The sequence below is a fragment of the Aphelocoma coerulescens genome, chromosome 1A, assembly GCF_041296385.1.
Source record: "Aphelocoma coerulescens isolate FSJ_1873_10779 chromosome 1A, UR_Acoe_1.0, whole genome shotgun sequence".
Lineage (NCBI taxonomy): Eukaryota > Metazoa > Chordata > Aves > Passeriformes > Corvidae > Aphelocoma > Aphelocoma coerulescens.
In genome coordinates, this window is record NC_091014.1 from 41,061,737 (window position 1) to 41,078,989 (window position 17,253).

The 17,253-nt window shown below is 38.7% G+C and overlaps 1 protein-coding gene across 3 annotated transcripts in view; it reads right to left on the reverse strand.

The window, feature by feature from the left end:
• Nucleotides 1-2,657: 2,657 nt before the first annotated feature.
• LIN7A (lin-7 homolog A, crumbs cell polarity complex component) overlaps nucleotides 2,658-17,253 on the reverse strand; it is a 52,817-nt gene continuing 38,221 nt past the window's right edge. For 2 of the 3 annotated variants that reach the window (XM_068999687.1, XM_068999677.1), the window contains 3 exons: nucleotides 16,229-16,438; nucleotides 10,237-10,445; nucleotides 2,658-8,716 (listed from right to left, as the gene is read on the reverse strand). In XM_068999687.1, coding sequence (XP_068855788.1) covers nucleotides 8,674-8,716; nucleotides 10,237-10,445; nucleotides 16,229-16,438 — 462 coding nt within the window. In that variant the 3' untranslated portion in view covers nucleotides 2,658-8,673. Of the gene's footprint in view, nucleotides 8,717-10,232; nucleotides 10,446-16,228; nucleotides 16,439-17,253 lie in introns of all 3 variants that reach the window. The other variant, XM_068999684.1, reaches the window with a different exon arrangement.

Genomic DNA, 17,253 nt, shown 5'->3' on the forward strand with positions numbered 1-17,253 from the left:
GTGACAAGTTGGGAATACGATGCTCCTACAGACAAACCAAGAAACCACTGCTTTCAATGGGGAAAGTGAGAGAGCGGTTTTATGCTGCTACACTGGCTGAAGGAGAAACATGTTAGAGCTGAGGCGGGAATTAAGACTGGCAAGGCAGAGGGGAGAGGTATGGAGGAGGATGATTAGAAAATTCTTCTGCTGTCTTCACTGAAAAAAAAGGTATTATATTGTGTCAGTAACCATTACACAGATGAGGTGAATCACCTCTTGGAGATAATTGTTCCCTCCATTAGCTGCAGAGATGGTAGCTGCAATTAATTGCACCTTCACTGACACTGGTCTCAGAAAAAAATATCAGGTGTTTTGTCTGACTTCTGAGTCACTTCAGCTGCTTCAACAATTAGTTTTACAGTCAAAGAAACATGCCAACTCTTCATCTGATTTGATACTTGGAATTATTCTTTTTTTCCCTCCTATTTTTTTCCACCTTTGAAGATTGTCATTCTTTGACTCTTGGCTTACAGAGCAAATTTGCTTTAAGATTGCATTCATCTCCTCAGTAACCCAGATCACCTGTGTATCTGAGCTGAATAACTTAATAAAGGCAAGATAAATGCTTCTAAAACATGCTTTGGAGGTGTACTAATTGTAATGCAGACAGCTGCTGAGGGTTCATTAGTTCAGCAAAGAATCTAGTTGGAAACTCTTTTGTATTGCATGAAAATCACTGGCACTTCTTTGGAGTCAATGACATTTCTCACATCCTTGCTCCATGCAGATTTAAAATAATCATGCTAGAATTAGCCAGGGATACAGGGAAGAAACAGTCTCAGCCACACCAGCCTCAGTGGAAGACTTGTTTACAGATGTCAGGAGATTATTATTTGAAGCAATTGGCATGCATTTTGATGAAATACATTTTTGGCCTTACCTTGCCTTAGAGTCTAAATTGGCAAACAGTTAGGTAGTCACACCAGACAATTCCAGGTGAGCATAGGTTTCTTGTTACCTTTCCTTGCCTGGGATTGTAACCCTTATCAGAGCCAGTGGGTTTCTAACAGAACTGGAGAATTTGGGCTGCTGTTAAGCACCACAGCCAGAACATGAAAACTGAACAGGATACTGGCCCTTAACAGACAGTGAAGGCTGTCAGAGCCTGGGCTTTACCTCTGAAACTTCCTGAAGGTAGGACTATTTTATCATTTGGCTTCTTTCCTCTATCCTTTCTTCTAAACACTGGTGCTAGTTTTGTGAGGGCTCCTGTATTTGTAAAACTAGTGCTTCTTGGGGGTATTGCCTTCTCCCAGGCCTTTCAGAGAGGAAGCTACCTGAGAATATAAGATGTGGTGTACAAAATGTAGCTCCTAGTTTCTTTTCCCTGCTGAAAAAAAGGAGAACTTTCAGATGCCTGCATACTTCAGCTAAATATCAAAGCCTCGATTAAAGTTGGTGGAGAAAGAGGAAGAAATTATAGGAGTGTCTAGAAGGGGAGAAATAGAAATGCCTCTAGAGCTAATCCATAGATACACCTGGATCTAATGACCCAAGATTCTGTTTGGGGGTCCCTCTGAGGAAGGTAGTGCCAGGCAGTGGTACAGACTTATCATCTTTGAGAAAATCACAGTCACAATGGAAATCCAATTCGATGGCTATCTTTGGCAAGTCCCCCGCTAAAAGCAGAGCAACTGTTGCAGTGGGAGATTGATGACTTGCATCGATTTGTTACTGCACCTGGTTTATGGGGCTCCCTTCAGCAAGGCTTCATCTTTCATTTACTTCAACATGGATGATACACTTGCTAAGCAGCACTGAGGGACATTTTTTTAATCAGTACATGTATAATCTCCAACAGCAGCAACGGCAGGTGAACTGTGATCAGACCCTGTGTGCAGTCCAATAACCATGTGAAGCAATATTTACATTAACCCTAGAATTATTACCCAGGTATGAGTATTGCTTTTATTGCCATAATCCTATTGCCATTTGCCATTCTTAGCACAGAGAGTATTCACTCATGTGGTGTTATTGCACATGTAAATCGAGTTCAGTTTTCTGAACTGTCCACTCACTGTAATACGTGTGGCGATATGTTGAGTGAATGCTGCGTACATCTCTGCCTGTAGCTTTTTAAGGTCTAGGAGGAAGGAAGCCCTCGGCAGGGACAGCGGAATGAGCAGCCCTCGGTGCCATGAACATCGTTTTACACTAGGCGTCTCCCTTGGCATACTTATTGAGCTGTGAGCTCCACCTGCCGTGCCCACGGAACGGAGCCGAGAGTCGGTAGGGACACACAGATAGAGTCGTACAACGGGGCTGTAAACCTGATACAGTGCCCTCATAGTGGAGACAAATACTGCTCAAAACACCTAGTCAGCACTTATACTTTAGTCTGAGTTAACTGATGCTTAAACGCCCTTCACGTGACCAAGTTCATGTTTCCCTTTAAGGGTACTAAGACCCAACGGTGAAGTTTAACTTCTTTCTGTCAACCCTATGTACCAAGATAAGGACAACATGCACAAAACCAAGGTTGAAAGGTGGTGCTAGTGTAAGTTCTGCACTTGAAACATGATGTTAGCAAAGAAAATAATAGTTTGTTATGTGTTTGATCCCTGGGAGTTCAAGAAAGGCTCTTGCTTTCTCACTGCTTACTGTTGAAAACTTTATTTGAAATACAATTTCAAAACAAATGAAACATTAGTTCCTGGATGCCTTTTTGTAATACAAACACCTTCAGAGTGGATGGCTGAAGGCACTGACTCAGTGTTAGGATGCTGCCAGGAGTTGGTTCCACATTTTTACCTGTGAAATTCTAGACAGACGTGGGTCTACATGCCAGGTGTGCTGGATTTTCTTCACCTGTAAACCTCAGTTGTTCAGTCTGTGCACAGTGACTCTGACCTACTGCATGTATGTGAATTCACAGTGTAATGCGTCAAGCAGGTCTAGATGTCCATTGGTTCCAGATAAGGAGCTGTTGTTTCAGCCAGAGGAGGATGCATGGTTGTTCCAGTCACTGTCATGGCATAGAGTGCTTTGTCAGCAGGGAATGAAATGAAAGGGAAAATCATCACCTGATGAAGAAGGGGTGACTCAAGAAAGAGGTAACATTCTCGGCATATCTGTATTTTTTTTTCAAGGTTTATCTACCATTTTTCTACCCCCTCAACATATTTTTCCCCATGTATCCCTGAGGGCTAGTGCAATTATTTTGTGTAAGGCAACTAAAGACAGATGACTAGGGTGGCCATGAGAGGGCAGCTAATGGATATGGAGAGCAAGTGAAGAGCAGAGCACTCCAGAAGGTAGACACGGCAAAGCCTAAATGCTGAAGAGATTGCATGTGATCAAAAAGTGTCACTGCTCAGCTAACAGAAAACTCACATGGAAAGAAGGGTAGGGGAATACTGCAGTGGGAGAGTTGGAATAGTTTTTTGGTGACATTTGGGCTCTTGTCAAAGGGAATTTGTGAGGCCAAAAAGTAGAGTGATAGGAGAGAGATCAGTGGAGAAGTACCTCAGAATTGCTCTCATCTGAGCTGGGGCCACTCTTACCCACCAAACTGTTCATGGCTACCTTAACATACCCAGAATCCTTTCCATGCTGTTTTAGCTAAGCATTTTGTCTTGTTCTTTCCAAAAACTGCTGTAAGAGACATGGTTTATCCTCCCAACATAAAAAAGTAACTTGTTCAGATAAAAATAATATTCTATATTCCTAAAGAAGTTTTCATGGATAAGTGAAAAATTTTAACTATCTTCCCTCTTCTGTAGTGCTGCACTGGCTACTCTGTACTTCAGAGGTTGTACTTTGTCTTTTACGTTTCTTCAATTTCAACAGAAATGTTTGGGCGTCTCCTGAGATCCAGTTTTTAACTGGACCGGTTTACAAGCTAATCTCAGGCTTCCAACTGGAATACAGTTAAGTGCAACTGCTGGTCTATTTTGGGATGTCAAAATTAAAAGGCTGGGCAAGATTTAAAGCTTCAGACTTAAAACAATTTTCCTTGAAATGAACATGAATTTGTGTGTCTATGTAAAATACTCTGAGAAAGCACATTTAAGAGTTCTCTCAAGAATTGCTGGTGGGAAGAAACTGTAAAAAGGACTAATGAAGAAACTCTCTGTAGGACTGCGATATGTTTGGGTATCACCTTTTTGCAGCACAATCCAGCTTCACAAATCTGAGAGAGGAAGGAAGAGGTATTCCTCCACCCTATCAGATCTTTATGATTTTGGCAAAAGGAACTGCCATTGCTGAATCATATGCTTCTCTTGTGGTTGATGAGTTGACAGGAGTGAAAATAACTTTAAGGAGGTAAATTGAAAGCTGATCGGAGATTAAACTCCTATATGACTTTTTTTTTTTCCTTGGATCTTGGCAGCTCCTTTTAGACATCTGCTTTTGTAATCTTTTTACTTAATCCTAGATAGCTGCAGGTTTTAGATTTCACAACTGGGTAAGTTTTGCTATGACTCGTTATCCCAAATCCCTATGTTGGAAGTTTAATGGCTTTCATTTTTGTGCATCTCTGTTTGTAACTGGAAATCTAAAGCAATAGTTTGTCTTCTTGGTAGGCACTGTAAAATGCACACACACTAGCCCAGTGTTGGGAATGGCAGTACAGACTTCTGCTATCAGCATTCACAGGCTGCAGCTTTTTACAATCTGCTCCTGTATGCACCACAACTAAAGCATTTTGCTAACAATACCTGTTCTGAGCTCTCAAATTTCTTAGAATGGTTCAGAACAGACATCTGTAGTGACAGGAACCTCCTCACAAACCACAATACATGCAAGGCCTCTTGGTCATCTGAGCTATGCATGTAGAAGTTTAAGACTAGGAAATTCAAAAACTGGGGACTTTTTATTTATTTATTTTGAAGCTGTGCACAAGCATAGCAGCAACACATCCTTAAAAGCCATTACTTATTCCAAGCTAGTAGTTTAAGTTGTTCAGTAGTGGCTCTGCTTATGAACTTTTTAACAGAATGCCCTACTCTATTTTAAGATGTATATCAGAGACAAGTGGAATGAACCACATTCAATGGATACCTCTAACTCTTGATTTTGGAAACTTTCAATGTAAGCTCTACAGCTCGCTTTTGGACAGCTGAAGGTAGAGACAATGAATCCATCAAACGTGTATCTAAATCTTTCTGCTCGTTCAGACTGCACTTGCTTCATGGACAAGCAGGGTGAACATGGGTCTGCTTGCAAGACTGTTTGAGCACATCCCTAATTCATCCTGACCTTCTCATGGCTAAGCACAAAAAGCTGTATGTCTCATCAGACATGTACTGCAGCAGGCAGCACGTTCTTGCAAACTGACCCAGAATACTCTCAGTTTTAGAAATCTGTTTTGTTTTATCGAATGCTGGGTATGAGAATGGTCTCACTAATACTTATGGAGGGACAGTACTGCTTCTAGCTAATAATCCACTGCTTACATATGGAATAGTCCTTAGTACTTCCAGACACTTTTCTGCATAATAACTTTCAAATTCTGAAATTATGCTTAAAATCCTGCTTGATTTCAAACACAGGCAAAACCATTCCCCCTCTTGTTTAGCATTATTTTTTATTTTTATTCTAGGAATTTGGTTTGCTCATGAGATCCTAATTTCATTTAGAACTCTAAAATCCCTAGCTAGTAGGTGAGTAAACAGTTTTTCTCTTGCAAATGAGGCATATAATTTTGTGCCTTCTGCAAGAATTCCCAAAGGTTACTAAATCATACTGGATTCTTGGCTGTGATAAATACATACACAAGGGACAATGTATAGGACTGTGAAATCTGTAGTATTATTCACTACAAAACTGCAGGTAGATTTTTATGTCATTTTTTCCACTCATGGGCATTCATTGACTTTTAATCTATGGTCACTAGAAGAGAAAAATTCAAGCTGGTGAGCTTTTTGCTTCATCAAAGACTATGGAATTCTTCAACACACTATAAAGTGCCAGTCAGACCAAATACTGCAAACAGAAAAACTATGGCTAGGACAGCAGAACCATCAACTTCACTAAGTAAATGCCACCAACCCCAAATCTCTACTATTATTAGATCCTGCATCTGGATCTTCAGTGTAAGTGAACATGATGCAAGAGCATCTAAACACTCCTTTGGTTACTGTAATAGAGAGACAGAAGAGGCATCTTGCATCTCCTACCTCAGTTTGCTGCCAGTGCAGAGAAACATGAGGGAGCCCCAAAGGTAAATACTGGCAATAAAACTCACTAAGTCGAATGAAAGAAAATCAATTCAGTGCAGTGGAACAGCAAATGCCAGGAGACCAATCAGTTAAAATACAATGCACAAACACCTGCAGACCTGCATGGGGAAAGGGCTGTCTTCCCTGCACTTCTTTTGGATACTAATTCAGCTGTGCACATATGGAAGAGCAGTACTGAATCAGGACCAAATACATTTAAATCACAAATGAAAATACTGGTTACAAGCAAAAGCATACCATAGGCTCAGGGACAGTGGTTATTCTGTGATTGAGTAGCTGTATGTTTCTTCGATCGGTAAGGGGCATGAAAAGCAACAGAAAGTTATTTCTACCTGCTTCCACTTGAAAGTCATTGACAGTTCTTACTGCTAAACGTTGGCAAAGACTAGAATGTTAATTTTAGTGTGTATAAGTAATTTATTGAATAATAATATATGAAAATGAATTTGATATGCTTCTCTATATGAATGACAGTCTATTACTAAAATTCATTAATCAGCACATTCCACTCAAATTTTTTGAGGAAGAGGAGGGAAGGAGGTAGAGAGGCAGTTTGGAAAAATGTAGTACAGTGGGCTGACTAAATCTGAATACTTGGTCTCTGAAAATGCAGCTATCAGTGTAATTCAAATCATACTGATGAGATACAGAACAGTTATATGCAGTCATAATAACAACTTATATACTGTCAATATTAATAGCAATGCCTGTTTGAGAACATTTTTAAAATAGGTACGTACAATTTTATTAAGTATAAAAAGACACCGTGCAGAGCACAATACAATATATTTCATCTTGAGTTCTGGTAGTCCTCAAACTCCACTGTCTTAATTGACATTGTCACAAATGACTGCTGAATACAATTACCTCTCTGTATAAAATGAGGCTTCTCTCATGCTGTTTGGTTTTAAAAATACAGTAATTTCCTTTCAATGGCTACTTACACTGATGAAACACTGTCAAGACTGTTGGCTAGCCGGCATTTGGTTTCTAACATATGCTATGATACTGCCAATTTCCCCTGTTTTGCTTTGTCTCTTTCTGTTTGAGAATAGATCCTCCAATATATTGTTTCTGACTTTGTTCCAAGTTCAGAACAGAACACTGTTTCTGACCATTTCTACATTCCATTCTTCACATTACTGAACTTTCACTGACATCAGCAGGAGTTTTCAACATGCAATGACTGTATGGTTTTCCCCTGAACTCCTTTTCTCCCCCAGTCTTTTCTAATGAAGCACAGAAGGCATGTAAATTTGATCTTTTTTTAGGATTTGGGGGTCCATTCTTATTTTCTTAAAAGTAGATGACATTTACAGCCTTCCAGCTTTGACTATCTTCTTTGGAAAAGCAGACATGTAAACTTAAGAACTTACAGATTTTGCTTGCACATTCCAATTTTGTTTAATTAAAAAAAAAAATACGAACTCTAATTTCAAACTGATTTAAATGATATTGTGTGAGTCTCAAAAGAAACAACTAACACTTCCTCCTCGCTAAAATATATTAACATTAGACTGGAAAATAAATTAAACAATACAGAAATGCAGAGATTATGCTATCACAGTAATATCTGCCAAACAAAGCTCGGTCTTTTGCTAACATTAGCTTACTACATTTGCAATACATGCTAAGCAAAGACCCTACTTCTCTAACAGGTACATTCAGACAATATATATTTTATGGAATAAATATATAATATATCCAGTTATAGATTTCTGAATAGTAACTATAATAGATACAAGCAATACCTACGTTTAAAAATACAGTTCTAGGCTTCCCTAACTTTACTACTAATAAAATTAAAGTTGACCTAAAACTTTCTCACTCTGTTGATGCATAATAAAATATATGGAAACACCAAGAGTAAAAAGCCAATTGCTTCTACAAATGGAATACTTTATAAATATAGTAAATTGCTATTTCCAGAGGGAAATCTGAAAATTATAAACAGGAAGTTAGGTTAAAACAGCTCTACAATATATAGTACAAAGTGGTTATGAAGCGTGATGTATGAGTTTGATGTCTGTGGCAAAATTTTGAACTGATGTTTTTCATTCTTGGAGATAACTGTAGAGAAAGATCCTGCTCTCAAAAGTAGCCAATCCTAATCTCCTTAAACAAAACTTTCAGTGACTAGAGAAAGCCAACTAGAAATTTGTCAGAGTAAGGAGTACAAGATTAGATCGAACAGAATTATTTGGAAGCCCTGGACTTCGCTGTTTCATAGGGTTTACCAATCATGCTGTTCTCCTTAGGAACAGAGTCACAGAAGTAAAAGGTATCTGTGACTGCTGTGTGTTGAAAAGCCTTATCATGATGGTACCCTCCCTACGGCTCACTTAATATTAGTCTGGCACTGTATATTCTCCAGATGAATTCTGTTTCATGTTCCTGTAGTTGTTTGCTTTTGTTGGAATATTAGAGTACAGCTCTGGTTGCTTGATTACTGAACTCTTGATTGAGGCTTCTTCTTTCTTGCGAACAACCTGGAATTAAAGAAACACACTCCTCAGAGCAAGCACAAAGAACTGAGGAATTAAGCTGCTGGCTGTCTCTGCCTGCCCTTCTTCTCTTTCAATTTAAAATCAGCAAAAATTCTTTACTTGCTAATGAAATGATTTAGGAACTGAAAAAAATTAAAAACTTCATGTGTATGTCTGTCTCCTGCAATGGCCTTGTTTTACACAGAAACCCCAAGCTTACTTAATGAAATACTACTGTTTATACCTCTTGTCTGAGTTGAGGCCCTGAGGTGGGATTCAAAACAGAGCCCTTGTTGCATCAACAAATCTGGAATTCTGGTGGTCACACGACAGGGTGTTTACAAGGAGGGTGTTTTCCCATGAATACCAATAGAGGTCAGTGTCAACACTAATAAGGATGAAACCATCACTGGGCACTTCAGATTTTAACTATTTGGGGACTTTCTGAGTCACTTGTTGTCACTTTAGTACACGCGTACTGTTTTGGGAACAAACAGCTATGAGATGAGGGTTGGGATGTAAGTCATTGGGACATGCTTCCTACTTCATTTTATTTAGGCAAGTGGAGCATATCTATAAATGCATTCAGAGCACAAACTCTCTCTGATTTCAGAAGAACTGCATATGCAGAGAATCTTTGAACCTCATATGCCACTGGGAGACTTGCAAACCTCTTGGAAGCTATTGTAATACTGAATGTCAGTCAGGAGTGAACGAAATACTTCCTACTAAACTGTATCTAAAAGCAAGCACTTAGAAGTGCCCTGGAGGGTAATCAGAATTAAGTTTGGGCTCCCTGTAGCAAGGAAGACTTTTTTTCACCTGCCACCAGCAAACCTTGATGTTTTGTTGCAGACTGGTAACACATTTGTTGAAAATGCTTTAAATCTGGTGACATATTCTTACTTGTCATAAATGCTCTGGTTGTTAATATAAAAAAACATTCCCAGGACTTCTTTCACTTGCAGATAAGCCAGAACTGCACAGTGGCTACTGAGCTCAGGTCTATTACTTGGAAACTGGCTCCAGAATTTGCTAGTGCCTTTATCCTGTTTTCAAAACGCATTTTTACTGGGAAAAACCATGTGGAAATGTACCAAAGAAAGAACTCTGCTCATCCTGACTCCATTAAGTGCTTGCTAGGGCCCCAAGGTTACCTCCAGTCCTCTGACTGTCACCCCTTGGGGCTCCCTCCATCCCATCCACAGCCCAAGACCTCATGTCAGCCCCCAGGACCATAATCTCCTGCAACAGCAATGCCCCAGCAGGGCCAGTCTCCAGCTCCCCATAGCCCTGCCCTGCTCAGCTATGGGATTCCACTAAACTGGGAGCACCTGTGAGCTCATGTCCCAGCCTGTCTCTATCCCCAGGCAGGTGGCCAGGCCTGGGGCTGCCCTGCTCCTGTCTGGGGCTGGGATGGGCTCTGGCACCAGATGCCACCCTGACAGACCCCTGGAAGCAGCTGGCCCAGGTGGGGTGCTGTCAGTGGCCTTTAGGGAAGGACAATGAATCCTCTCACCTACGACATATGGTTTTGCTGTGTCGTTTGCTGCTGTTGCTGCTGCTGAATGAGCAATTGCTGCTGTTGCCGGCGCCGGGCTGTTCTCAGTTTTTCGAAGCGGGCCTCCATCTCCTCCAGCACCTTGGGAGTGTAGCGCACCACCAGCTTCACGCTGTCCTTGGCTGCCTTCAGCAGCTCCACCGCCTTCTCGTGGTGTTCTCCTTCCACACTCTGGGAGCAGGGAGAACAGATTTAATAGTGAAAATGGTGCTTTGATCTAGAGCTGTCTTTTTCATGTGGAAAGCCTGTCAGAGTTTTAGGTAGTTTCCACACCTTACACTTTTTAAGGGACCACTAAAAAGAAAACGTTAAGTAAGACTTATGCGCTGCTGGGCATGTATTAATTTTCAAGCTCTGATTTCTATGCTAACGTTGCTTGAAACAGTAAATTTCCAAAACAGGGAGGTGACTTGACTGTTGAAGAATTCAATTTCTACCATTAAGTGGACTGACTGGAGTGCTTTTTAGGCATGCGCATGGGGAAAAATTTTCTAATGGTGCATGATTGTCCACATGTGTTGTAGGATGTATTCCAAAAAACAGAAGTACCTCTGCAGAGAAGAAAACCCAACAGCCTGAATATCTGCAACCTTCACATGGATTTTAGATCATCTAAAAATATGTCTTTTTCTTCCCACTTAAAATAAATCAAAGTTTTGCTACCTGCTGTGTTTGAAAACTCTTATGTATACCATGCTATTTAAAATGAAACTTCCACAGGCTTCCAAAGAGAAGTAGCAGCATTCAAAATATTAAATTCGATTCATGCAAAAATAATAACTTAGCATTGTTATAGCAACTGCCAGAAAAAAATTCTTTCTATACTCATCTCTCCTATTTGACTGAGTAGCATTGTGTGGGAACAGGGAGTAAGAACTACTTCTGATGTGGCACATTAAGATGTAGAAGTAATGATTTAGAAGTTTCAAAAACCAGGCACTCTATACAGAGAGCATAAACAATTCAAGGTTATTACTTTGCTAGTTATCTTCCCCTCTCCTGTTACATATTCTTCAACATATTAATAAAAACAATTATTTTATGTCTGAGTTAACTGACTAGACTTAAGTTTCTACAGAAATTTTAAGATCCTTTGAAAACATTAATGAAACTCAGAGAAATAATGAATGTCAGGTGCTGAAATGATTACCAGAAATAGAGAAAGAACATATATATTTTGAGTTGTATGTTCACAAAATTCCTCCAGTAGATCCAAAGATCTTCAAGAAAATTCATGATCTTTGATGACCAGATTTTTAGAAATTGCCCTGGAGGCAATTACATATTCTTCAACATATTAATAAAAACAATTATTTTATGTCTGAGTTAACTGACTAGACTTAAGTTTCTACAGAAATTTTAAGATCCTTTGAAAACATTAATGAAACTCAGAGAAATAATGAATGTCAGGTGCTGAAATGATTACCAGAAATAGAGAAAGAACATATATATTTTGAGTTGTATGTTCACAAAATTCCTCCAGTAGATCCAAAGATCTTCAAGAAAATTCATGATCTTTGATGACCAGATTTTTAGAAATTGCAATTGGGATAAATCTGCTGGAGAAGCACTGCTACTGAAAAGTAATTTGGAGAAAGAAATTGTTTCCTTACAAATATTAAAAAAAAAAAGGAAACTCCCGTTGCATAAGTAACAGTGAATGTGTCTAATGTTCCAAAGTGAACTAAAGTAAAAAGCTATAGATGAACAGGGCGTTTTGTGAAATTGCTGTAATGAACAAGTCACAGATACAAATGAAAACTTCCTCCCCACATCCCCTAGCCTGTAACTGTTCAATGTTAGTTAGGTAATCATAACTAACACATGCTGTAACTAGCTCTCTTTTATAGCACATTCTTTGTGACTGGCTTTGATACTGGCTTTTGGAAATGAAAGTCTCACCTTAACACAAAGTGTACAAAATTTAGAATTTTTTTATTTTTCCTTTTTTGCTTGTAAATCATGGTCAGCATGGCATGGCATGGACATTCCGGGGAAATGATAGGGTATTCAGTGGTGTCATGATTGGTTCTGCTGCTGTGCAACAGTATGGACTTAGAACAGGCTATGAACAAACATTGTAAACTCTCAAGCTACAGGAAGTAGAAACATTTTCTTTCAAAAAACTTTGCTTTCAAAGAGCTGGATGGTTCTTATTGACGCCAATAAGAAATTGTGATAGTTCTGTAGGGGAATAACAAGATGGTGTGTTTTAATAATTCCATCAACAACCTAGAAAACTGCATTTAATTCATGATTGTCTATTTTCTCTCCTGTTTGCTCCCAGCCCTGTTCTTCCAGTTTAGATGGTATTTTCCAATTAGAAATGAAGGGTTTGACTTTGTTGCTATTCAGGTCAATGGAAAACTCCCGTTGATTTGAATAGTAATGATACAGAATTAAGCCTACTGCTCTGAGCCATAACCAAAGAAGGGAAAATAACAAAGGCAAACAGCGCTGCTAAATACAAATCCTGCTCTCTGAACACACCTCACTCAGATCTTTACAACCACAGTTTTCAGCTGTTATTAATATGATCGTTATACCTGCTCTTAATGTCTTTATTGCTGCTTGCACTCCAATTTTCAAGGTATTACGAAAACTTTACCAGCTTAACAGCAGCTGCACAAGTGAAATAGCAGAGCCCCTTGGGGTGGGGAAAAGGACAGGGCAAAGGAAGTTGTTTTGCTGTTGGAATTTTTCTGCCTCTGGAAACCTCTAAGGTTGTGGTGGCAAAGGACTCCTGCTGGTATTGGTCACTCCTGCACAAGGTACTTGGCTGACTGGATTGTGGTGGTGAGGGACACTGCAAGGATCTGACACTGTCGTAACTTTAGAACTGCCCACCAAATGGGTAAAATTGTTTTGGAAAGTATACATTTACTTAATATAAATTTTTTTATTACATATACTTACATATACTTATTCTTTTTTTTCCATTATTGCATTGGCAGATTCCATCAAAGAGAAGAATGTAAAACACGGTACAGATAAGAACAGCTGAAAGAACTGCAGATATAGTGTGGGCAAATACCAACCATTACTCTATCCTGGTTCACAGACTTGCCATAAACAGAAAAGAAAAAAAATTAACTTTCCTGAAGACAAAAAAGAAAATCTGACTGTTAGCCCACAAGTTGAGAAACTGAAAAGAGTATTTCTATTAGGTATCTCTAAAGAAATACTTGGTTGACAAACTAGTCATTATAAATCTATTTTGCATCCTTTCTGTATCTGACTCACACAAGGTATCTGACAAATGCAGAATCTTTGCCAGATATCAACAGGCACCAGCAAGTGTTTTTGTCGAGCCATCTGCAGAGCTTACTGTTTCAATTTCCTTTATTTTTAGGGGGTGTGGGACAAAAGTATGTAACAAAATCCTCAACAAAATGAGAAAACACTGTTTTTTAACATCCGGTGAAACAGCTCAAGGAACAGTCTTCCCAGTCATGCTGGGATAACAAATCTGGATTCTGAATACACAGCTCTAATTTTATGTTGCTAATTAGGAAGTTGGATAACCATCGATGGTTGAGCACAAACAAGTTACAGATATTTCATTTTCATTTCATGTCCCACCGCTGAGCTGTATGTTCTATTGTACATACTGTATATTATTTGCTTTTCTCCAGCTAAATTAAGAGAATCAGAGTGAATTAGTCCCACTAAACAATGCTAAATTAAGATATTTTTTTGTCCCGTCTCAAGCTGTCTGCAAATAAATAATTGTAGCATATAGGTAAAACCTTATAAAATGAAGGCCTTGCTGCATTTGTAAAATCATGGCTCAGGCCTGTTACTTTGGCTAAATAGAAAAGGACTGTGGGAAAGAGACGCAGCTCAATTAAGGTAGAAAAACATGTTATATAACCATCATGTGTTTACATTGTGTATGGTGGTTGGTTGAATCATGTTTGTTATCCCTTAAAACTATATAAACTGATAACTGGCTAACTGCTTAAAAAGAGTGAGTTTTTGCAATAAAGGCTCTCCTTTGCACCTGCCTGGGGAATCTGTGCTGCCCCGTATCGCAACAAATAATCACTTCTATAATTTTTGCCTTTTTACAAATTATATTGTATGGGATTAATTCCGCCCAAGACTGGTTTATGAACAGTTGCTCATTACTGTGAGGGTGGTGAGGCCCTGGAACAGGTTGCCAGAGAATTTGTGGATGTCCCACCCCTGGAAGTGCTCAAAGTTAGGTCAGATGGGGTTCTGGGCAACCTGCTCTAGTGCAAGGTGTTCCTAACCATGTGAGGGGGGTTGAAACAAGATCATCTTTAAGGTCCCTTTCAACCCAAACCGTGATATGATTCTGTGATTATTTCAAGTATGCACTTGAATTCAAATTTTAAATTCTGTTATTTAGACTCTGAATACAAAAACATTTCTCTTGCATCTCCAAATCAACTTTCTCATGCGTCCACATGTAATTGGGAATTTTGTAGTGTGTTTTTTTTCTGCATTACCTAAATATATATTCTAGAGCACATGCATCAAATTTTTGAATGGAGAATCATAAAATAGAGGTGACAAGAGGGTCAAATTCAATATATCTTGACATCTGAAGGTTTGCCACTTTCCTCTCTGGTATTTGCCTAGATGCTGTTGACAGTAAAAGGATTTTTCAAGAATCATCCATCAATTAGTGAATTAAAACTACTTTTGTCTGCCTTTTTAATCCCCTGTTGAAAGAAACAACAACAAAATTCTTTGACTTTCAATCAGTGAAGTTCAAGTAACAAACTTCCTTAAATATTCAGTTTGTTTTTCTTTGAGACTAAGTAATCTTTTCAGTGGGTTTTTCTTCTCTTTCTCATTGTGTACAAGTTTCCAGAACTAGTATTTCTCTTTTGATAACATGATAGTTAATACAAGAAGTGGAAAAAGTCTGTCTGAAGTGTTACAGAAATACTTTGTTACAAGAGAAAGGGAATAGCTAGTGTTGACACAAAAAGATGAAAACATAAATCATTTTTATTCTTTATACGCTTGCAACAAAGAAGAAATTTAAGTTGTAAAGTCTTAGATTCCTGACTGGACTCAGAAACTTCTACTATGTGCCTTTGATGTATTTAAATACAGGGTCAGATGGAGGTTTGCATGGAAAAGGACTACATGTTCATAAAGGGAAGTGTAGGGTTATATAAACAACTATCCTTACCTTTTCAGTACTTTGCATTTCTTTGTAAAAGAAGACACAAAGCAAAATGAAAGGCAGAATTTGACCCGTATCATGGAGTCAGAACCTTGTATGTCTTCTATTCCAACAGCCCTTTTTTTTTGCCTCCATATTGACATCCACAGTGAAATTACTGCAAAATACTCCACCTTGACTTACATGAAAAATGACCATGTAAGAAGTGTACCTTTTTACCAAGCATACATGCTCCCTGTATGCGAAAATATGTACAAGCTGATTTCTCCGACAAAGATATCGCAGCTCGGTGAATATCACTAAAAGAAATCTAGAATGTGTCCCCCACTGCAAATCAGGCACCAAATGTGCTTACCAAATTTTTTTCAATTTTATGTGTTCAAAGGCTCTTAAGGTCACAAGACTACACAAGTGCCACTGTGGCATCACCGTGCTTGGAAAGGGCTGTGTGCCCCCAAGGCTATGAAATGAAAGAACGACAGTCTGTTATTAAGCTTTTACTACAAGCGGAATTTACAGAATTATCAATTAAGGACATAGCTTCCTCATAAATTAGGTGGTGAGGATTTGAAATTAAGCTCTTCAAGCACTCTCCAGTACAATAGAAATTGTAATGGCACAAAGTTGTTGTTGGAGCTCTGCCTCACTGCACCACAAACGCACACTGAAGGTCTCTCACTGAGCTCATTCTTTTTGTTTCGTGTGGCTGCATTTTAAATCATGGCATTAGAACAGCTGTGAAAAATGAAAATCCAGATGAAAATGAAAGCTCAAATCAAATTGCACATACCACTCCATTAACTGAAAGCAGCTGGTCCCCACGTTTGAGCCCACCATGTCTTTCTGCCACTCCTCCAGGAATGATGCGAGAAATATAAATAGGTGAATTTTGTTCCTTTCCTCCCATGACATTAAAGCCCAGGCCTTCCTCAGTCTTTGGCAGCTCCACCACTCGTGGGTGTGAATGGCCTTCGCTTGCAGCAAATGCAGCAACTGTTGCCTGGAAGAAAAAAAAGATTGATTTGGCTATTTAGGGGGAACAGTGATAGACACTTTGTTGTTCATTCGCAGGAAGAACTCCTTCCTGTGAAAACATTGCAGTATCTTACTCTGACATTTTCTGATTATCTGAAAATAGTTTAAAAACATCAAGTTCTATGCCAATGTTTTTCAAATAAAGGAATAAACAGAGGAACAGAGAGTTTAGGTGACTTGTCAAAGATAATACAGAAAGTTACCAGCAGAGCCAGAAGTAGGCACCAGAAAGCCACCTCTGCGGTGGTGCACCATTACGATCATTACTACACTTCTCCTTTGCCTTTTCACAGGGAGAAAATTTATTCCTGTGGGATAAGATAATGGGATCTCTAATGTGTTCCTAGCTGAAATAAAATGGATGAACTGAATTGTTAACTCTCTGCTTTGCTTTCGGAGTTATGGAATTATTTATTTTAAATCCTCAAAATATATTCTTAAATTAAAAAGTTTAATTTACAAACTTTGTGAAATAACTTCTGGAGCAGGAATAGGAGGTTTTATTATATAATTCTGTCGAAACTTTTACGGAAAAATTAAATCTTAAGACAACAACAGATATATAAATCAATTAGAAAAATCTAGATTGTTACGCTTATTCCATGGGAGAAAAAAAAAGTAACATACTGTAAAGCTTGCATCCAGGAAAATATTACATTTATACTTGATTTTTCACTACAAGCATTTTCTTAATCATCGGTCTTAATAAAGCATTAAATAAACATTAAGAAAATATTTTATAGTTTTTAACATGTATTTGTAGTTCAAACTGCTTGGACA